The following is a 23,066-nucleotide window of genomic DNA, read 5'->3' on the forward strand; positions in this document are numbered from 1 at the left end:
ATAAACATAATGCCCTAAAATATAATACTTTTAAACTATTCTCTTTTGATGCACCCAGGGATTTAATCTTGCGAAGGTTGCATGTATGAAAGCATTGTAAGAATGTTTTCAGAGTATCCATTCAACTATGGCTACTTGATTTTTTATAAGGTGTTAAATTCATTCATTGAGGAAAGAGTAGTCTTTTAAGCAAATAGTGCTGACACAACTAGATTCCCATGGAAGAATGAGGTTGAGCAGATACATATGCAAAAATTAAATCAATGACCTACAGGTAAGAGTTAAAACTAACAAAGCCTTAGAAGAAAACAACGAGTAAATCTTCAGGGCCTTGGCTTAACAAGGAATTTTTAAATAAAATATAGCAAAAAGCATAAGCCAAAGGAAAAAAATAAATTAGAATTAATCAAATTATTTTCTTAAAAAATTTTATGTTACAAAAAGCACTATGAAGAGACAACCTACAGAGTGGAAGAAAATATTTGGAAATAATTTCTCTCATAATGACTTTAAGACACAGAGTTTATAAAGAAATCCTAAAGTGAGTAACAAAGAGAAATAACCATATTGAAAAAATGAACCAAGAGCTTGAATAAACATTTAATCAAAGAAAATAACTCAAGTGAGCAGTAAGGACATGAAAAGATGTTTAACAGCACTAGTCATTAACTTAAAAATCATTGTTTTCAAGTGGGTTCCAACTCATAGGTGACCATCCAGGTGTCCAAGGCTGTCAATTGCGCAGGAAGTGATTTCCCATCATTCTCCCTCAGAGCCGCCGGTGGAGCCGAACTGGCAGACAAGCACAGCCATTGGGTCGGCAGCGGTGGTTGATGAGGACTACCTCACCAGAGCTCTCCTTGTTAGGAAAATGTAAATCAAATGAGATACTACGTCACATCCACCAGAATGGCTTATCAAGAACAAAAAAAAAAAACCAACCCCAAACCAGAAAACCAAACAACAAAAAACTACACTCTCCAACCAGACATAAAAGACAAATGTTGTTTAAGATGTAAGGAGGTTAGGGTCCTCGTCCATTAGGGAAAGTCAAATGGTGCTGCTGCTGTGGAAAATAGTGTGGCAGTTTCATAAAATGTTGAAAACAGAATTATCATAAAACAAAAAACAAACCCGACCAGTTCTGTTGAGACAATATCAGCTGCGTGACCTGTAGGACAGAGTAGAACTGTCTTGTAGGGCAGTACAGTCCCAAGACCATAAACTTTATGGAAATGAACTGCCACATCTTTCCCCTATTGGTTGTAACACTCACAGTTTTTCCTTTAGACGCCAGTCCCTGAACCACTGTGTGGCAGGACCCTGGCATTCTCGAGTATATATGGTTCAAAGACTGGAAAGCAGGGCCTCGGGTACTTTTGCACCGATATTCATTATAGAATTATTCACAGTTGCTGAAAGATGGAAACAACTAAAATGTTCATCAATAGCTACAAGAATGGATAAACAAAATGGGCTACAAATGGAAAAATAATCCACAACGGAAAGAAATATATTAGAACACATGCTAAAGCATGGATGACCCTTGAAAACATGGTAAATGAAATCAAAGCCAGATTATAGGAAAAATATTATATGATCCCATTTAAAGGAAATTCCTTAAATAGTTCATAGATTAATAGTTATCATGGGCTTGGGGGAGGAGGATGCAGCATTACTGTTTACTGGGTACAGAGCTTCTCTTTGAGCTGATAACAAAGTTTTGGTAACATTGAGTGGTGATAGTTATACAACAGTGAGTCCAGTTAACACCATGGACTTAACAATGGTTAAAGTAGGAAATTTTTTGTTGTATGTATTTTACTACAATCATTATAAAGCACACATCTGCAGTAACAAAGCAGTTTTCTTTCTCTTTACACTTTACCTCCGACCTATTATTTAGTAGCTCTGGTGGCCTAGTGGTAAGAAACTGCACTGCAACTCCAAAGGCACATGGTTCAAAACCAACAGCTGCTCTTCAGGAGAAGGATGGGCACTCTCCTTTCATGCAATTTCACTTTCCTCTTTGCAATTTCCAATTTCTTTTCCTTTGCCTCTGAAACCCACTGGAAGGTCAGCTATGGGTCAGTTCCTAGTCAATGGTACACAACCTTGTTATTTTAGAATTAAACTTAAAAGAATCAGTTCCAAACTCTTGAAACTAAAACAAAACTTATGCAGTGGCTGATTTTGACCTGTGTCTTGATTTAGCAAATGAGGAAATCCAGGCCTACAGAGATTAGGGGGAACTTTTGTCAAGTCCTGGTCTCAGAGCTGTGTTTCCTGATTAACCACCCAGAGCTCTTCCACATTGCTTCCCATGTAGAGAATGAAGAATACAGTTATCTTATCAAGTGGCCAGGAAGGGTGTTTTGCTGAATTAATTAACTTGTAGCATCTCTGAATTTATGTGTAACATTTTCATATTTCTCTTTGTTACAGAATGCAAAGTGTGGCGAAATCCACTAAATTTGTTTAGAGGCGCAGAATATAATCGGTAAGCATTCTGACAGTTTGGAAAACAAATAGATCTGGTTCAGAGAGCAAAGACAGCAGCAAATGTTTGTGCTGGTTCATTTGGAGGCCAGTGCAAGATTCTGTTTAGTTCTTCTGCTTTTTGATACTATCTTCAAATGTTTTGATATTTGTTTTACATAAATTTTATCATTGGCATTGAGATAATGAACAAAAATGCACATTTAGAAAATGTTTCTTTTGTTACAGTGATTCTCTTCAAAGACTCAAAACATTTTGAAGCTTGCTTGGAACATGGTTATAAAAATGTCATAGAAGTTATGTTAGAATTTAATTTAGCAAAGTAATTAGGCAAATGAGAATTTTTATAGCTTTTGGGAAATATCTATTTATAATACTAATTACAAAAGGATTTCATTATCTAGTACTAGTAAATTTTAAAGACAGAAATATAAGGGCAAGTGTCTGCTTTTTTCTTGCTGAGATCCTTCTGGAAGGGAAAATAAGATCTTTTTTTTCCTTTTTTTTTTTTTAAATAGCTTTTGTATTCTTTAGCAAACTGTTCTAATATAAAGTTAATGGTTTATATTTCAACTCCCATGTGTCTGAATATTTTGTTACTATTCCTTTCTCAAAATTGTTTCTTTCTCCTCTGTAGGTATACCTGGGTGACAGGACGAGAACCTCTGACTTACTATGATATGAATCTCTCCGCCCAGGACCACCAGACCTTCTTTACGTGTGACTCTGACCATCTGCGTCCGGCAGATGCAAGTACGGAAATTTCTTCAGATAAACTGCCAACTGGGAGAATCTGTTTATTCTTTTAAGTACCACCGAGCTGCTCTGCTTTTAGAATAGCTGCTCTATAAAAATACCAGTGAATAAAATATTAAATTTTGACAATATTAAGATTGGCAAGTAGCACCCAGAATTTGAATACTTAAGTTCTATCACAATGAACTCTCAAATTAGAAAAGTGTGTTCCTCGTTAGAATTTGTAAATGGATTTTTTTTAAAGTATCTAATTTTACTTCTAATATAGTAAAAATATCTAATTTTTACTATATTATAGAATATAATCTTATATATTCAATATTATATATAAGGATATAAATCTTATATGAATCTTTATCTAAATCTTATAAATCTAAGTTCTTTGTTGAGATAGAAAAGAACTTTGTTTCATTATTAAGATTCTAATTAGAAATCAGGATGCAGTGAGTCCAAATGATAATTGAATATATTTTAGTGATTTATCTTCCCAAATGCAGGTTTACAAGGGGCTCCTGTGGTGCAAAGGTTACTTAATTGCTTATCTGCCAACCAAAATGTTGAGATTTTGAAGCTACTCAGAGACTCTGAGGGAGAAAGACTTGACAATTCGACAATAATTAAAATGACAACTTGGGAAGCCCTCTGACATAGTTCTTTTCCATCACACATGGTTGCTAGGGTTTGAAAAGTAATCAATGACACCTAATAATATACAGTGTGCCTAGCATTGAATAAGGACATGGTCCCAGCTGTTGAAGGCCACACTTGTTTCCGTTCTGAAGAGGACTCTTCTTACTATTTTTCACATTTCTTCATACTACTCAAGTTCTAAATAATTCTGTCGATATCTTTTTATTATCTTTAAATAGAAGTCTTCAAAGTAAATAGGCAAATAGGTTTGTTTGTTTGTTTGTTTGTTTTAAAAAGGTATATCTATAAATTCCTGGGAAGCTAACTTATAGGATATAAATTTATTGAACAAATTCAATAAGGAGATCGATACTCATTTTATCAAGGTACTCCGTTGTGGTAGAACACCATAGCTCGATAAATATTCTAAGTATTGGACTTCTCCATATTTATTCAGAAACTGTTCTGATGCATGACCATTGGTTCTGCAGGCAAATTTTGAGACTAGGAACATCGGTTAAACAGGTTGAACATAAAGCATAAAGCAATTTTTTTTCCTGACTCAACTAATTGATCTTCAGCTAATTTCAAAATGGTAACATGTTCAGAGCCTGTAGCCAGTGTCACAGAGAACACTGGTCGTGTCACGTGTAACGCGTTGCTCTGGTAACTGAAAGGTCAGTGGTTGGAAGCCACCAGGCGCCCCAGAGGAGGAGGAGGGCCAGTCTCCTCCTGTAAAGGTGGACAGCCTTAGAAGTCTGACGGAAGGCCGCTTTGAGTTGACTCAGCTGGATACAGTGTTTTTGGTGGTTTTATTTTGTTTTTTGTTTGGTTTGATTCCTGTTTGTTTGTATTTTTTTTTATGGGAGGGCAAGAAGTACTCAGGAAAGTGACAGAAGTAATAGTCTGTTCAAATGGAAAGAAGTTGGAGATTAGTAGCAATGTCATCTTAAAAATGTGTAGAATTCCCATCAGCAAACAAATGGATAGAAAAGCTGTGGTATATTCACACAACGGAATACTATGCTGCACTGAAAAACAAGCAACTTATAAAATATTATACAAAATGGGGGACCCTGCAGGACATTATGCTGGGTGAAATATCTCAGTCACAAAAAGATAAATACTGCATAATGCCACTACTATAAAAGAAGACTGACATCGGGGTTGAGGGGAGACTGAGAAAGATGGGATAAATAACATACTGCATTGAAACAGATGAGAAAGAGAACTGTTTAAAAGGGATATATGATTTGGTATTATTGTCATGAGAGGAATCCAGAATGAAGGCAGAACAGTGGAGTGGACTTGAGGAGGCGGGGGGAGGGGGTGGGATTGTCTAACAAGGAAAGAATTTTTCTTCTACTTTTCAAAGAGAAGAGCAAACTGGGAGGGAGGGGTGGGCAGGGAGAAAAGTACAACAATGAATGAGTGGAAATCCAAAGTCTCTGTAAATTTTCATTAAAATTAATTTTAAAAAACGTGTAGAATTATGCTGTGAGTGAAGTTAGCTGGCGATAATAGGACAACTACTGTGTATTCTCACTTAGGTGGAATACCTAGAACAGGCCTATGTTTGGGAAGCTGATTGTTAGTCAGGGCAAGAGGAGGGGAATGAGAGACCTTAGAAGTGCAGAGATTCTGTGAGGGTAGTGGAAAAACCTGGAAATGAACAGAGGTGAAACAGCATGATGAACATAAAGTCACTCAATTGTATATATGAAAATATTGAAATAGTAAATGTGCTCATATGTGTGCATGTATGTATGTGTGTATGTATATATGTGATTTTAAAAAGGAAACAATATGTAAAAGAACATATATATTCTAACACCAAATGTACTTTAGTGAGCAAAAGAAATGGAAAGGTTCTGCTTTTCCTTTTTCTTCAGTTTTTCAGTCTCTGATTTAAGTCTGTAGTTTTGTGAGTATACAAAGTCTGATAATGTCAATCAAAGAACAATGGAATAGCAAATCAGAATGTATTTCTGTTTCTTGGTAGATGGGAGTTAACCCTCTTTGTAAGTGAAATATTCTCTTGTAAATCAAGCTGAAAAGCTGTTAATTTAGCAATTGGTCTGCCATTTAGGCTTCTTAATGAGGTGTGATGATTGATACACTTTTTTTCTCTTTTTCTACAATAGTAATGCAAAAAGCCTGGCGAGAGAGAAACCCCCAAGCTAGGATTTCTGCAGCTCATGAAGCCTTGGAGATAAATGAGTAAGTGGAGGAAATCTGGCTTTTAAAAAGGAAATCTCATCTTTTGCTGAATGTACCCAGTTGCCACTGATGGGATCCTTACAATAAACTATGCACTTGAACTTGAGGATTATTTGGGGGAGTATTACTCTACTATTAATATTATTTTTATGAGAGAAAGCCATGTGGAAGTGGTTTTAGTCATTTTAGAGAGCAATTCAGTGGCTTTGCTGTGACCCTAAATTAAATCCTTCAAGGGCTATCCCTGGGATATTGTGAAGACATGAAATAAATATAACTCCTTACGTATCTAAAACATTTTGACAGAGACATTTTTCCAGATGTGGAATGCTGTTCGTCTGTGCCATCACATCTTCTGCTTAGAACCTCTGCTACTGAGGGAAGCACACAAAAGAGAAATTTTTTAAAAGAATATTTTCAAAATCCTGACAAAGATAAAAGAGAATTCTGCCTTCACTGTTGTTAAATTCGTTGTTAAATGGAGTTACCAAGGAAGGCTAAGAAACCTTTTCTGAAGATCTCAGTAAAAGAGAAGATTCTTAATGTTAGAGTCATAACAACTCAGGGTTGGCAGAGACCTTAAAGGTCATTTAGCTCAACCACCATCTGGTGCTTGAATCACCAAATCACCTCAGCCTTCTCCTTGCCAAGTGGTCATTGTGAAAATATTTCATGAGAAAAGAAGAAAAGATTCACTTGAGAGTTGGAAAGCCTGTATAATCCATGTAACTTTTGATCTATTTGGTTTTTAGATTCCCAAATATAACATATTTCTTCTCCAATTTCTTGTCATCTGGAAATTGGACATACCTGCCTTCTGTCATTCATGTTTCTAACAACCAGCATCAGGGCCAGGGATAGCACCCCATGGTATGACATATATAGAAACCACCCTCCAAGTTCATGTCTTCACGACTTACCACCCAGTTATGCAGACACCCTGTTCCACTGTGATTCAGCCGTGATGTTCTTAATTTCCATCCTGAGAATGCCAATTGTAGTTCTGGCTCTTTAATAGAGAGTAAATCTCCAATCAACCTAGCTAGTAAATCTAGCGCAACCTGGTTTACTTACTCTTAGTAAGTTCTCGTGGATACTACTGTCTTTTAAAAATACTCCCCTTGAATAATCCATTAAAATGTCTTTCCGGATCACTGTTCTTCTGTAGGTTGAGAAAATGATCTTCCCCATTTTTACTGTTTGAATTACATTTGTTATCTTTTGGTACTTTTCCATTTTATTCTTTATGATTCCTCTACTATCCACAGAGCTATTCTGTGACCTGCCTACACGGTCTGTTTATTTCGAGAGATCTAATTTGCCCGTCCTAGTATCCTAATTTATTTATCAATCAGCCTATTGCTAGTTGACATCTGCCTACCCATTTTAAGGTTTCATTTCTTCCACGGTCTTTCAAGTCTGAGCATCTGTCTCCCTGTTGGAGAAACCAGGACCAGAGTAAGAAAGCCTTCCTTTCTCTTTGTTGTCCATTGCTGGTATCTGTTCCCCTTCCTCATTCGAATGTTGTGCTGTGTTGTCTTCCCCCTACCCTCATTTTCTTCTTTGTTTTTCTGGTGGTTTTGGAGAAAGAAAAAAAAAGATGGTGTTAGGTGTTAGAGTTTTAAGCCCAAATTGTAAACAGGTTGTCTGTGGCATTTGATTTTGTGAAGTTCTGCTAATTACGAGCTTTAGCTCTCCTGATGTTCCTCGTACAAGTTCATTTCACTCTCCTACAATCCTTCATTGACTGCCTCCCTTTTCATCTTTGCTATGTGTCCTTTGAAAATTTGATCTTGTCGGTGATCTCCATGGTTCCCATGAGGTCTTCTCCTCTTCTTCCTTAAAAGTTCATTTGTCTTTACAAGCACACATTTGGAAGCTGTCCAAACTTCCTAATCTATTTTCCCCCTTTCTGAATTTCATGCATCTTTTCTTTGAATATTTTTGTAGCCTACCTTCTCCTCTTTGATTACTCTGAACTTCAGAATGGCGTGGTAACTCTCTCTGAATGTTCCTGTCAATTTTTATTTTACCAACCTTTTTTTTTCCCCTTCTTGGCCAGAATTAGGTCCAGAGTTGAAGTTCCCCTAATTGCTTCATCTACCATCTGAGAGATAAAATTGTTACCAAAGAAAGTCAAGAGCCTGTCTGGTGCCCTACCTCTCAACAAATGAGGCTCCTTCTAGCCAAGGTCTGGAAGGTTGGCTGATGCCCTCAGCACCATGTTCTCTTGTTTCTGTTGTGTGCCTTGTGTTGTGACATCTTTAAGAAGCATCGTCTAGATTTTCCACTGAGCTGAGCAGTCTGTTCTTTCCCCTCCAATCATCAGCACTTCTTTTGCTCACCTCTCTCCTTCACTCACAAGCTCTTAGCATGTTTTTTACCCCAGACACATTAATTTTCGCACAGATGTGTATATTCTTGGCTGATCGTGCTACTTTGCCTCTCCTCCTAAAACTACATACTTGAAATATAAATAAACTAACAAGCAAAGCAGGTAGGCCTGGCCCAACAAGTCTTGAGTTCCCAGTCCCAGTCTACCAGCGGAAGTCTTACAGCTGCCCGTCTGATAGTGTCTGCACTCAGTATTGCACTCTCAATTTTCACTTTGTTATCCTCACCCGTATTTATATGCTTGCATCGGAGGCCTTAAGATTCGCTTTGATACTTGTCCTAGTTATTTCCCCAGTGGGTGACTGCAGTTCCAGCACCATAATTACTTTTTTTTTTCCAAGATGTTCCTATTGCCTTCCAAGGAAACTGATTTACAACTTTTTTACTCTACCTCACCACATTCCATTTAAAACCCTGCTGATCAGTCCTGCCTGAAATTAGAGGCATTGGCACAAGAACTTTCAATATTCTTCCTCAAGGCTAAGACTAACTAATAACCCCAAATCTTACATTTACTGTAAGTTCAGGCTCCCCCCCCCATGGCTTTTATAGTTTGATGCTGTGATGTGCCATTGAGTCACCTGTAACTCATAGCAACTCTATGCGCAATAGATCTGAACCAATCTCACTGCCTCCAACTCACCTACCTCTATTACCCCAGTGACTGTGTCAATCTATCTCATCCTGGGTCTTCCTCTCCTGTGCTGTCTCTTCACCTTTCCAAGCATGGTGTCCTTCTCCAAGGACCAGTCCCTCCTGGCAAGATGCCCAAAATATGTGAGATGGAGCTTCAAAATCCTTACCTCCACAGATCAATTTGGTTTATAAATTGGCGGGTGGGTGGTGGGTGGTAGTACTATTTAGATTGACTTTCTGTTTCTTTTCTGTCTTATGGTTGGATTGATATTCTTGATACATAGGAAGAAAGCCACATGGGAGGTTATGGAGATGACAAAGAGCAAAGGGGCCTAGTGCAGCCCAGGGCCTGCACAGTCTCGTCTGGCCTCACCATTTCCCTGTCGTTATAGCCCTTTCTTTGGAAGTTCCTTGTATGATTTGGAAGGTTTAACTTTATAATTGCCGCACCCTCACCCCTTATTTGTCAGTTAATACTGCATCCTTTCTGGCTTCTGGCCTTAAAGCTTTGTTGAAGGTATTTTTTGAGATGATATATGTTAAGTACCCAGTACCGTGTGGAATCTGAACTGAGCCACAAGTGCTTGCTATTGTTGATACAGACGGGAGATCTGACTCTCGTGGATTATGGAGCTGGATCAGATTAGAGTTGTAGGTTCTTCTTAGTGCTTCTGGAAACAGAAAACCAGAGCAACTGGCAAGGAGCACTGGTTTTTATTTTTAAATGAGTCGCTTACTTGATTTAATGACTTGCTCACTCCGAAGGAGTGTTTAGATGGAAAAGAATCTGTGTTTACGAAAGCAGAAGTAAACTATCTACAGTGCCCGTAACTTTGAGTTTTGGAAGCAAACACATAATAACAATTCTTTTCATCACCATCATGAGTTGATATTGGTCAAACATCTCTTTGATGGACCGACTGCCATGTTCAGCATCACTGTACTTAACTTTCACAATCATATAATAAATGAACCTCATGTTGTTTTCTCTCAGGAAGACAGAGTGATAACGTGATCAGTGTAATCAGCAGTGGAATATAGGTACAACCTTTGCCCTCTGTGAGTCCAGAGTCCATGGTTAGTAACAGTACACATACTACCACTCCAGCAGAAATAGAGATGGTTTTTGTGGTGCCATTACTTTGTGCCAACAACTATAAGCTAGGGTGCATGAGCCAGGTGTCCCCATTGAATATTCTGGTGTAACTCTTTGTCCTCTGCATGCACTCAGCAGCCGATTCCAATGCCCTTGGATTTGTAATTGATGGTGGCTATTATCTGAATGGACAGGTGTGCAACAGCATATATTCTCTTGGCTGAGGAGGAAGCAACAACCATTGCTGAAGCAGAGAAGCTCTTTAAGCAGGCCCTGAAGGCTGGAGATGGCTGTTACCGGCGTTCTCAACAACTACAGCATCACGGATCCCAGTATGAAGCTCAACATAGTAAGGTTTCCTCCAGGGTGATGCTCTGGGTAGTCAGAATTATGAAATTATCAGTGAAAGCAGATTTTTAGACCAGTTCAATAGGTTTCTCTTAAATATGAGCAAAGATGGGTTTTTGCCTTTCTTTGTTTTTATTTCTTACTCATCTTCGCTGTCATGTAAGAGCACTTGACCTGTAATTTATTTATAGCTTCATTACTGCTTATGTTTAGATTTTTTTTCTGCCTACAAATTCCTAATTTTTTTTTAAAAAAAGTGATAGTAACCCTGATTATCTTTTTTTCTCTTCCTAAAATTCCTACATATTTCTATCTATCAGTTACTCATCTGTCCCAGAATTTTAAATCCTAGTTGGGAAGCAGGATTTCATTTAGTGCTAAAATATTACCAAAATATTTGATTTTGTGGGTCTTTTATAGAATGGGTGGAAATGGGAAAATTAAGAGCAGAACAGGTCCTGCTGATTGTCTCAGCACTTACTTCTCATTTGTGTTGGCTTCCCAAGAGGAAGGGCCATGAGTCTCCAATTATTTTCCTATTGATATTAAAAATAATAACTTTTTAAATTTAAGATATCTCTTTAAGTATAAGACATTTCATGCCAGTATGCTTAAGATAATGTCAGTGATATTTTGAGGTAACATTATAGAAAATAAAACAACAAAACAATTTCTGGGATCCCTTGAGTCCCTTGATTAGCTGATTGATTGGCTGCGTACACAAAATTGAGTGTTTTGTGGTGGTGGTATGTGGCAGTGTTTTCATCCATCATTAATCAGAAAATTTAAGTTGGTGCCAATTACCACTGCTGACCAACAGGAAAGGGATCAAAGCAGAAGATCCTGGATAGGGTGGAGGGGAATAAGAAAAAAACTCAAAAAACATCAAGAAAGACCAGCCATACTAATCCAGTAGAGACTGGCGGAACCCTCAACACTGCGACCCTTACTCACACTACAAACATGGACCAAAATTTACCCCTAACTAAAGTTTGAGCCAAACAATAAACAAGTTTATTTATATGAAGACCAATAATATCAGAACGTACTCAGTCCTCACAATAATCAGCTATAATAAGGTGAAAAGAGTAGCATTCACTCAAGGATAAAGCCAAGGCACTAGAAAGGGAGAGGATAGAAGGATTAATGGAAATAAGTATGATAAAGAGAAAGTTGGAATAGTATGATTATATTGTGGATATTGTAATTAATATTATTAAATACAATTTGTATGAATGATTGAATGAGAAGCTAATTTTCTTTGTGAGATTTCATTCAAATGACTTTAAAAATTGTATAAAACAAACTATTTGAGATTGGGTTTTACCTGAAGAATTTCTCCTGTAACTTGGAGAGTAGTCATTTATATCATTCATATTTGAGATTATAAAATGGAATTTTAATATTAAATGTGGATTTGATATAGAAGTGTAATTATTATTCTTTATGGTTCAGATGCCATTAAGATTTGGACTACAACTTGTGTGTTCATGAGTTTTTCCACAGAACCCATCAACATAGAGGATTTTATGTTTACTAACAGTGAGTCTATGTGTTAACCAAGCCTCTAGTCACCATACATACCTCACTCTTTCAAAAATAAAACACTTTAAAAACAATGAATTTTGAAACTATATGCAATGAATGTCTTTTAGAAACTAAATTAGAATCCATAAAGCTACAAAACATATATATACATAACTTAAGAAATTTTTATCTCATTTTTTCTTAAAATTAAATCCTTTCAACTTGTTGCCTAAATCAATCCCCCAAAACATAATCATATCTTTAAAATAATTTGTAGGTACTTGGCAAATCTTCTACACACATCTTGTTCTCATTGTTTAAAACTTGAAATGTTAGGACTTTGGTCTTAACATCTTTTAATAGCTGCATATTATACATGTACTTAATCTATAACAGGTGTGTCATATTTTTCTAAAACATGGTAATTTTATTGAGGATTAAGCATATGCATGTTCTCACTGGTCTGGAAACATACCCAAAAAGACATAGAATTAAATAAAAGATTAAGATAAGAAGTTGTTAATGTACTTTTTAAGAGCCATTTTAGTGACTATTGCTATAACTATTTAGCTTGTCAATGCTTTCTCTAACACTAGGGTAGTTTTTCATTTTGTTGCATACCCCATTGTCATATCTGGAATGTGTTACATTGCCATCTAAAATAGACTGCTTTGGGGACCTGGAGATGATTATGATGTCACTAGTGTTAGAGAAGGAATAATATAAAACAGAAGTTCAAGATGAGGCTTCTCCAGAGTTAATGTCAAGAAGGGGGGGGATGGTTCATCAGAATGCAACCTGAGATTCACCTCTGTACATCTTTACCAAAAGCATGCACACTCAATGTGGAATTCTTACTTATAAACCCTGTGTAAAGTGGGAGTGTTTCTTGGCAGTCTGTAGAAGATTTTATTTACCAAAATTCCAGCATCCTAACTCAAAACTATATATTAGACCACCAATCATTTGATTTGATCTTTTCAAGTCTAAGTACTTTGACCCTGCTCTGTAGCCAACTGTCATACCATTTACAAAGTTGTCCATTCTCCTGGCACCAAGGAACCTCTCTCAGGAATGTTCCTATAAGGATGGTGTAAACTGACCTCTGTACTATGTCTTTCTGTTCACTAAAAGCTCACATTTTCTTCTTTAATGTTGATATTTTATATCTCCCTCTTCAGGAAGAGACACCAATGTCTTGGTCTACATCAAAAGAAGGCTAGCAATGTGTGCCAGAAGACTCGGGAGGACGAGAGAAGCAGTGAAAATGATGAGAGATGTGAGTTTGAATTTGTGTTTGTGGTTGGTGGCAGTGCCTCTGCCTTAGAGAAGGAGAAATTGGGAGCAGCTATCACAGAGTATTGGTGGGAATGTGGTGACTCTGAGCTCTTGAGTCAGCCTGCCTTGGGCTCAGTTCTAGTCCCTGACTTAGTAGATGAATGATCTTGACCAAGTTACTCGATCTTTCTATGCCTTAGTTTCCTCATCTGTAAAACAGCATTAAAAATTGTAATCTTAATAATTACTACTTCATAACATATTTATGAGAATGAAATAAGACAATATATGTCAAACTTTTGATAGAGGGTTTGGTGTATTAAGACTATCATAAATGTCTTTATTAAAAACTGTCTGAGCCTATTGCCAGAAGCCAAGAATGAGCTCAGCCATTTTTCCCCCATGTGTGGTTCTGATAAAAACTATTGAATAAACAGTGGACCAACTTGCTACCCTCAAATTTTTCACTAAAATGAACTTACTCTATTAGAATAATTTAATGTATTTTCCTCCATCCTTCATTAAATTAGGTTATTTTCTTTTTGGTAGTGAAGATATGAGTTAAGAAGAAAGAATATAGGTTAAGAGTTTTAAAATAAAGGAAAGCAAGGAGAAGTTATTATATGACTTTGAACCGGTGATTTTAAGAGAATCCTGTTGAAGAACTGTTACTTCCACGTTTATATAATAAATAGTTTTATTTTTAAAAAAATTTTTGTGTGTACCATCAAATCAGATCTAACTGCTGCAGGAGGAGATTGTCCCTCCTTCTCCAGCAGAGCGTCTGGTGGATTTGAACGGCTCACCTCTGGGATTGCAGTGCAGCTTCTTGTCATTAGGCCACCAGAGCTAGTCAAGAAATAGTTTTTTTAAATAATCTGATGCCAGATTGAATTTTACTTATAGGCCATTTCACCTTAAAAAAAAAAAAATCCCTGCAAACCTCTGTCAATGTTTGGTTCTTCTATTCTTTTCTTTAAATTAGGAGATACAGATAACTGCCCATTTTAAAGACAGGAAAAACAAGGGAGTCGACGATAGAAGTGTCATCTTGACAAGTGTTCAGCTTGTAAATTTGAAACCCGCCCCCGCCCCAGCTGCCATGGCATCTGCTCAGGCTCACAGTGACCCCGTGTGTTCGTTCCACAAGAGAGCTGTGCCTCATAGGGTTTTCAGTGACTGATTTTGTGGAAATAGATCACGAGGAAATAGATGACCAGTCCCTGTCATCCAAGGGACTTCTGGGTATATTCCAAATACCACCTTTCAGTTAATAGCTGAACCATTTATACAACCCAGGGACTCCAGAACAGTTTTGTTAAGGAGACTGCCAGAAATGGTGATGATGGGTTTTGAAGAGAATAATCAAAGACTCCTTTCTTCAGAAGCTCACTCCATCAGTTCCCTCACTCTGTGTGGAAGAAGGCCATTAAGGAACCTCTTTCTGTTAAAGAGCCACTTGGTCTCAGCCTTGCAGGAGACACTTGTAGGTCAGCCCTGACTCTCTGATTCTTCTCTAAAGACTTTACGCCTTTACGGCATGAATACTTAGTATCTTACTGGACGATTTCATCTACTGACATGGCAGTGGGCCGCAGACAGCCTGCTGCTGAAACATTTATGCATGAGCACCTAATGTGTCCTTCAGACACCTCTCTCCTCTCCTTGTACACATTGCTGTAAATTCCTGTAGAACAGATTTTAATGTGTGAATGAAAATGCCAGGATCAGAATTCTTTCCACTTAGAACAGTTGGTTTTGTTAGCTCAAATTTTTCTGATAATGCCTTCAAGAAGAGAAAACTATTAATCTGTGAGATACACAGAGAGAGAATAAAAGGGAATTCTGGGGAGATCGGTTGTAAGTCATTCTATTTTTGTGGCTCAAGAGAGCATTATGAATCAGAGAAAACCTTAATGCCATACATTAAATACAATGAGATTAAAAGACATCCACTCTTTAATATTAAAATTATCAACTCCTCATTTTGTATGTGTATGTGTGTGCGTGTTGTGTTGTTGGTTTGGGGCTTTTTTAACAGTTAAACATTCATTATTTGGAATTTCTGGAATTTCTCTGGTGGTATATCTGTAGTTTTGCTGCTAATCTAAAGGCCACAGCCGTTTCATCCCACCAGCAGCTCTATGGAGAAGGATGGGCAGTCTCCTCCCCTTGTGAAACACCTTTGGCAACCTTATGGGGCATTGTTATGAGTTGGAACCAGCATAAGAGCAGAGAGTTTGAATTTTCTCTCAGAAAACACATTGTTGTTATTGTTACATGCCATTGAGTCACTTGCGACTCATAGCAACCCTATGTACAACAGCACTAAACTCTGCTCTGTCCTGTGCCAATCACACTGTCTCTGACACACCCATCCCAATTACCCCAGTCACTGAATCAATCTACCTCCTAGCAGGCCTTCCACTCCTGCACTGTCCCTACACCCTACTAAGCATGATGTCCCTCTCCAAGGACCGGTCCTTCCTTACCTGTCCAAAGTATGTCAGACGAAGCCTCAGAATCCTTGCCTCCAAGGAGCAGCCTGCTTTAACCCTCTCCAAGATGAATCTGTTTGTTTTCTTAGCAGTCCATGGTACATTCAATACTCTTCTCCAGCACCACAGCTTAAAGGCATCAATTCTCCTTCTATCCTCCCTAGTCATTGTCCAACCCTCTGATGCATAACAAGTGATTGTAAAAACCATGACCTGTATCAGGTGCACCTTAGTCTCCAGAGAGACATCATTGCTCTTCAGCATTTTGGAGAGGTCCCTAACAGCCAACTTTCCCATGTCAACAGAACACACATAGACTAACAGAAAGGGCAACTGAGGTGGAGCTTTCAAGTATGGAAATACAAAGGAAGAGGAACAGTTGTAAGCAGACACTGGTGATTGGGACATGGAATGTGAGAACCATGAATGTAGGAAAATTAGATATTGTTAAGGAAGAAATGGAACGCATAAATATTGACACACTAGGCATTGGTGAGATGAGATGGACCAGCATGGAGCATTTTGAGTTGGATGACCATATGATATATTACTCCAGAGATAAAAAGGTGATGAAAAATGGTGTTGCTTTCATAGTTAAGAAAGTCATTTCTAGATCCATCTTGAAGTACAATATTGTGAGTGACTGGATAATATCCACACGCATACAAGGAAGTCCAGTGAATACCATTATCATTCATATATATGCACCAAATTCAGAGCCAAAGAAGAGGAAATAGAAGATTTCTAACAACTTTTACAGTTCGAGATCGATCGAACATGCAATCAAAATGCATTGATAATAATGGGTGACTGGAATGCAAAAGTTGGGAACAGAGAAGAAGGATCAGTAGTTGGAAAACATGTACTCGATGACAGAAATGAAGCTGGAGAAAACACATTATCTGAATATAAAACAAACAAACAAAACAAAAAAACAAAAACCCTCCCCAAATATCACCTGGCGTCCTTTTGTAATTGAGAAAATGAGAGCAGCTTGCTGCCGAGTTGCTGTTTTGGCAGCTGACAGGGCCAGGAGAGCCTAGCTTTTGACCCTCATGCACAGTGTTTATTATTTGTCACACAAAGGGCTGCATTTACTGCTTTCTTAAGTTTAGAGGAAAGTCTATGCTTGTTTTTTATTTTTGGAAGGTCTACCTACCTCTTCAACATTGGTGTATGATACATTCCCCTGCCCCCATTTTAAAGTCTACCATTTCTTCAAGAGCAGATTAGGAATTGAATTCATGACTGGTGTCTGGTCTATCCCCTTAGCCCACCCAGTCAGAACTCGTATGCGTTGTCTGCCATGAGTGTGATGGTTTGACCATTGGAAAGACCATGTTTTCTCAATTTCAGCACTATTGACCGTTTGGGCCTGGCAATTCTTTGTGTAAAGAAGCTGTAAAAAGAGCTAGATCAGGATGGGGACAACCATATCTGACTTCCACCAATCCGACAACAGGAACTGTATCCATTAACAATATCCCCAACACAAAACCCAGTCTCATGAGGTCAGATATGTCGGCCATGCTTGCACACCCGATTCTACTCATCTCCAACACCAATATTACGGTTCTACTTTGTCCAAAGCCCAATGCAATAGCTCACAGACCTCATAGAATTACATTAGGGAAGTAGAAGACTATAATTCAGGTTGGCAATAAATAACATCCCTCAGTCAGGACAGCTTCCAAAATGCCCTTGCAGGAACCTCAGCCTTGATCCTCACAGCTTTCGGCCCCTGTCACATAGTTCTCAGTCTTCCCTATCATGGCTCTATCCCAGCTAGTTTTCCAGCAAGCTTAGGCAAAGGCTCTTAGCTCTATGGAATAGCAGTCCCAAGGTCATTGCATGTTAGATCTCAGGTTGGGTCTCTGGTTCTCTGCTTCAGCCACAGCTGCTGCTGCTGCTGTCCGTCTGGCTGTCACAAGAATCTCTGACCCTGAAAGGCACACAACGGATGCTGGCTTCTTTGCTGGTGATGAGATTCTCAAAATCTGACACTGAAACTTCTCAAATTAGGGGCAAGACTAGCCAATCCCCTTATGAATAGGCTAACATATCTTATTTGCACATTCACACCCATCCACATGGCAAAGTTAGTCAATGGCTAGGAAAGCCATTTTGAGCAATAAACTCTTAACACCACAGGAGCCCTTGGTGGAACAGTATGTAACATATTGGGTTCTTTACCAAAAAGTCAGCAAACCTTATGCTCCTCCCATAAAAATTCACAGCCTCAAAAATCTGCTTGAGGGTTGCCAAGGTCAGAATTGACTCGACAGAGTTTAATTTCGCTTGGTTTTGTTTTTAAGTCTTGGTGTAGAGGCTATTTTGTGCAGTGTGCAGTGTACAGTGTGCAATGTTTAGTAGCACCTCTGACATCTACCCCGGAGATATCAGTTGTTGTTATGTAGCCTGAAGTCAGAACTGACCTACAGATGACCTTTCAGTGGGTCTTCAGAGGCAGTTACAGTTAACTGCACCGGAGGAGACTGCCCATCTTTCTCCTGTAGATGCCAGTAGCATCTCTCTAGTTATAAAAATCAGGAAAGTCTATAGACACTGCCCTCCATGGGGAACTTGCCTCCTGTTGGGAGGCTCTACTCTAAAAATTCTTGATTAGAATTGGTCTGTTTCAGTGCATTCTTCAGGATTTTATCCTCTTGTTAACTGTCTGGGCTTCCTCTGGTGTAGCTACAGCCGCTGAAGGAGGATTGCTCTGGACCTTAGAGTCATTGACCTGAGACTGGGCTGATTGTGGCTTAAAGAGAATATTCCCTGAAGTAGCCCTGAAGGACAGAATGAGTCAAGGGAACATGGGGATTTTGATGGGTTCGCATTTAGAGAGACAAGAAAGAGAAAGAACTGAAGATTTGATGTGGGATCTGTTTTCTTCTCCACTTCTTATGTTTATTCCCGGTGTAAGGAAGTGTGAGTCAGATTTGTATTTTTTTCCTACTTGTGTCCAGAAGGAAAAACCCTTCAGAAAGCAATGATTTGTAAATTTTAGGGAATATTCTGCAACAGAAACATTTCACTTTGTTGGAAAAGTGAAAAACAATTTTGTCAAGAGGAAAAATATTTCATTAGTATTTCAGATGCTCTAATTTCTTCTCTCTGCCTTCCTACCCTACAGGTCACATTATTTCCTTTTTATGCAGTATTTCTTTCCTTTAAAATTGTGGGTTATTATTATAGGTAACTTGATGGGTAAATTGATTTAGATGTTAAGCTTGGTTGTTGAAGAAATTGTTGTGCTACTTGGTGAGGGTGATGGGCAGATGGGTGTTTTAATGCCTTCAGTAAATCAAGGATGATGTGAACAGAGCTACTTTCAAAGCTTTTAAGATTCACACATGTATCACTAGACTAAAGACAAGTATATAGGGAAGTGTGCTCATTTCTGTCAAGTGTTCCTAAAGTGATTGTTGACATGTTTCTAGATTCTATCTTTTCTATCTTTACAGAGGAAGGAAAAAAATGAACCTTCAAAGTTAATGCTATATATCAACACGCTCTTATCTTCAAAGATAGACTTGAGATGAAGCTTTGCCTGATTTTGGTCATGGTCACTTTTCTGAATTTTGCCTGACAATAAACATTCCTTAGGTTGACTTATCTAGTAAATTCTTGGCAATTTAAAATAAAATAGTGTGTTCTATAGAAAGGAAAAGTATTAATGAGCAAACAATATATGTTCTAATTATTGGCATACCCAATAGCAGTCTATAGTTATGAAATATGTTTTTATGCCATTATACTCTATTATCTTTGTAGAATGACGTTCATATATGACACTGTTAATGCAGAAAAGGGAATGAGCTAGAAATAGTACTATTTTACTTACCATTAGGTATTGTCAAATATAAAAGTTAATTCCTATTAACCCAACAGTGCAGCCAAATCATCCTTGTAGACATGTGAAGTTTTCTTCGGCAGGGTGTATTCTGGATCCTAATTTATAAGAATTCTGCTTGTGTGGTAGTTAAGTGCTCAATTGTTAACCAAAAGATCTGTTGTTTTCACTCATTGGTGGTTCTGAAGTAGATAAACCTTGCTATCTGCTCTTTGCTTCCCTAAAGATTACAGTATAGGAAACCTTATGGAGATGTTCTTTTGTGTTCTCTGGGGTAGCTATGAGTCAGAATTGACTCAATGGCATATGTAACAATAATATATATACACACTTTCAGTATATCCTGACATATTGCTCTCCAGAATGGCTGCTTATGATAATTTATGTTCGAATCAGGAATACATGACTTTGCCCACATATCTCAGTGCTAGCCTCTATTTTAATCTTTGCATGTATATTTATGTATTTAATCTTCACAATAACCATATGAATAGGGAGCTTTGGGGACAGAGTTGTACTCTTCTTCTTCTTCTTCTTTTTTTTTTATGAAATAAGACTTTATTGGATTTTATTGTTCATGAGAAGCACTGGCAGAGACCACAGCCTCTCAAGGGTCAGGCTTCTGTACTCTTAACCTAAAGGTCACTGGTTCAAATCCACCAGTGTCTCCACAGAAAAAGGAAGAGCAATGTGATTTACAGCCTCTGAAAATGACCTGGAGTATCAGCTTTGAGTCACTTCCAGCTCACAGCGGTGAGTTGGCCTAGAGTTAATCTCTAGTCTGAAACTTTTAAATATGGAAAATCTGGTGGGTGCAAAGGTGCAATTCTCTGCTGTTTGAATTTGTATTCTGCTAATTGTCAGCCAACAACAATTGTCAGCAAGGTTTACTGTTGGTTAGGTGACCTTTGGCTTTTGTAGGCACTTCATTCTTTAAAGACTGTTGGTTTACTGAGGTTTTCTATTATTTCTGTCATCTATTTTGGCATTTTACATTCCCTAGCATTCTATTTAATCAAGGTTTTCAAATTCATTCCATATAGTTTTTAATAACTTTAAAAAATACTATATAGTTCTTTCTTTTTTGTTTTATATTTTAAATTTTTCTTCTTTTTTTATTTTCTCTCATCAGTCTAAGTATAGGTTTCTTTATTTTTATTACTCTTTTCAAAACAGTTAGAATTTTGTGTTATTCTCTCATTTTGTGTGTGTGTGTGTGTGTGTGTGTGTGTGTGTGTTGCTCTCTATAGTCTTTTCCTCCTCTTCCCTTTCATCTATCTTCAGGTTTGTTGCCTTTTATTCCCATTTCTTAAGTGGAATACTGAGTTCTATTTGCCTAAAGGTATTTATTTATTCTCTTAGAATCTTATCATACTCCATGTTAATTTTTTATCCTATTGTCATTGATTTATGTTTATTTTTCTGCATTATTCTTGGAGAACATGCATCATATGATATTGATTTGGAAAGAATTCACAGAGGCTTCCTCTGAGGTTAGTACATGTTTAGTTACTGTAAACATTAAATCTGTGTTGGAAAGAATGCATCCTCTGCTCTCTGTGGGGCTCAACCACATTTTTCTTATCTTTTCTGTGCTTTGTTCCTTTGTTTCCTTTATTTAAGAGAATTATTTGCTAGAATATTCAACCCTAATTGTTTCTTCCAACTCCCTACCATGTTCCATTAGTGTTTGCTATGTGTTGAGGGTACATTGTAGATGCCTTTATATTGATGATTATTATGTATTTTGTTGTTGTTGTTAGGTGTTGTCAAGTCAAGAGGACTCATAGCAACCCTATGAACAAAAGATCTGAACTGATAGTGACCCTATGAACAACAGATAGAACCCTGTCCTATCCTGTGCAGTCCTCACAGTCTCTGACACACTCAATCCCATTGTCGAAGTCTCTGTGTCAATTCACCTGATTGAGGGTCTTGATTCTCCGTCTCTACCCTTCCACCTTTCCAAGCATGATGTCCTTTTTCAAGAAATAGCCTCCTCTAGCAACATACCCGAAGTATGTGAGACGAAGCTTTATCATCTTTGCCTCCAAAGAGCACTCTCACTGCACCTTCTCTGGTTTTTTTTGGCATTTCATGGGATATTTAGCATTCTTCGCCAGTACAACTCAAAGGCATCAGTTCTTTTTCTGTTATCCTTATTCATTGTCCAGTTCTCAGATGCATAGTAAGTGGCTGAAGAGACCATGGCCTGAATTAGGTGCTTGTCAGTCCTCAACCTGACATCGTTGCTCCTCAATAATTTGGAGAGATCTCTGGCTACAAGACTTGCCCAGTACAATATCAGTCTCCTAATCTCCTGACTGCTAGTACCAGTTGTATTGACTGTGAACCCAAGTAAGATGACATCATTGACAGTTTGAATGTTCTCCGTCTATCTTGATGTTGCCTATTCATCCAGTGTTGAGGAATTTTGTTTTCTTGACATTAAGATACAATCCATATTGATGGCTTCAGTATTTAATCTTCTGTAGCAAGTGCTTCAAGGCTTGCTCACTTTCAGAAAGCAAGATTGTGTCTTCTGTGTAATGAAGATTGTTTTTGAATCTTCCTCCAATCCTAATGCTACATTGCTTTTAATAGAGGCCAGTGTCTCAATTTCCTCAGCATACAGATTAAATAGATGTGAAGAAAGGATACAACCCTGATGCACACCTCTCCTAATTTTAACCCCTGTAGTGTTTCTTTGTTCTGTTCACAGAATATCCTCTTGGTCTGGGTATAGGTTTCACATGAGCACAATAAGTGTTCTGGGATTCCCATTCTTCTCAATGTTAGCCATAATTTGTTATGATCCGCACAGTCAAATGGCTTTACATAATCAATAAAATAGGAATAGACATTTTTCTTGTATTTTTTCCTTTCAGCCATGATCCATCTGACATTTTTATATAGTATTTAAAATTATACAGAAGGGAGCTCTCTGGTGGCTTAGTGATAAGGAGTTATGTTGTCACCCTAAAGGCATGTGGTTTTGAGTCCACAGAATGTTTCACAGTAGAAAGATGGGCAGTCTCCTCCTGTGCAGTTTATAGCCTCTGAAAACCCAGTAGAGCTATTTGTCAGTTCTGACTCAACAGTACTCAATAATAACATTATACAATATACCTTATATTTTCTGGCTTTAATTTAAAAGCCAAATAAACTTCTATTAAGATTGCTGTCCTGGTTTACTTGAATTCATATTTGTCAGAGTATTTATTTCTAGATTTTATAGATTTTCCTTTTTTTATTATTAAATTTTATTAGTTTTAATGAACATTTACAGAGATTTTGGGTTTTCATTCATTCATTGTTGCACTGT

At 37.7% G+C, this 23,066-nt stretch overlaps 1 protein-coding gene across 1 annotated transcript in view; it reads left to right on the plus strand.

Moving 5' to 3' along the window:
- The window catches only part of ST7 (suppression of tumorigenicity 7), a 178,039-nt gene that overhangs the window by 43,934 nt on the left and 111,039 nt on the right, over positions 1-23,066 (plus strand). Inside the window, exons 3-7 of the mRNA XM_006882665.1 lie at positions 2,446-2,500; positions 3,137-3,252; positions 6,030-6,105; positions 10,426-10,580; positions 13,288-13,385. Of these exons, the coding sequence (XP_006882727.1) occupies positions 2,446-2,500; positions 3,137-3,252; positions 6,030-6,105; positions 10,426-10,580; positions 13,288-13,385 (500 nt within the window). The remainder of the gene's footprint in view (positions 1-2,445; positions 2,501-3,136; positions 3,253-6,029; positions 6,106-10,425; positions 10,581-13,287; positions 13,386-23,066) is intronic.

The sequence above is a fragment of the Elephantulus edwardii genome, unplaced genomic scaffold (assembly GCF_000299155.1).
Source record: "Elephantulus edwardii isolate Elephantulus edwardi_28Jun2011 unplaced genomic scaffold, EleEdw1.0 scaffold00022, whole genome shotgun sequence".
NCBI classification, from domain to species: Eukaryota; Metazoa; Chordata; class Mammalia; order Macroscelidea; family Macroscelididae; genus Elephantulus; species Elephantulus edwardii.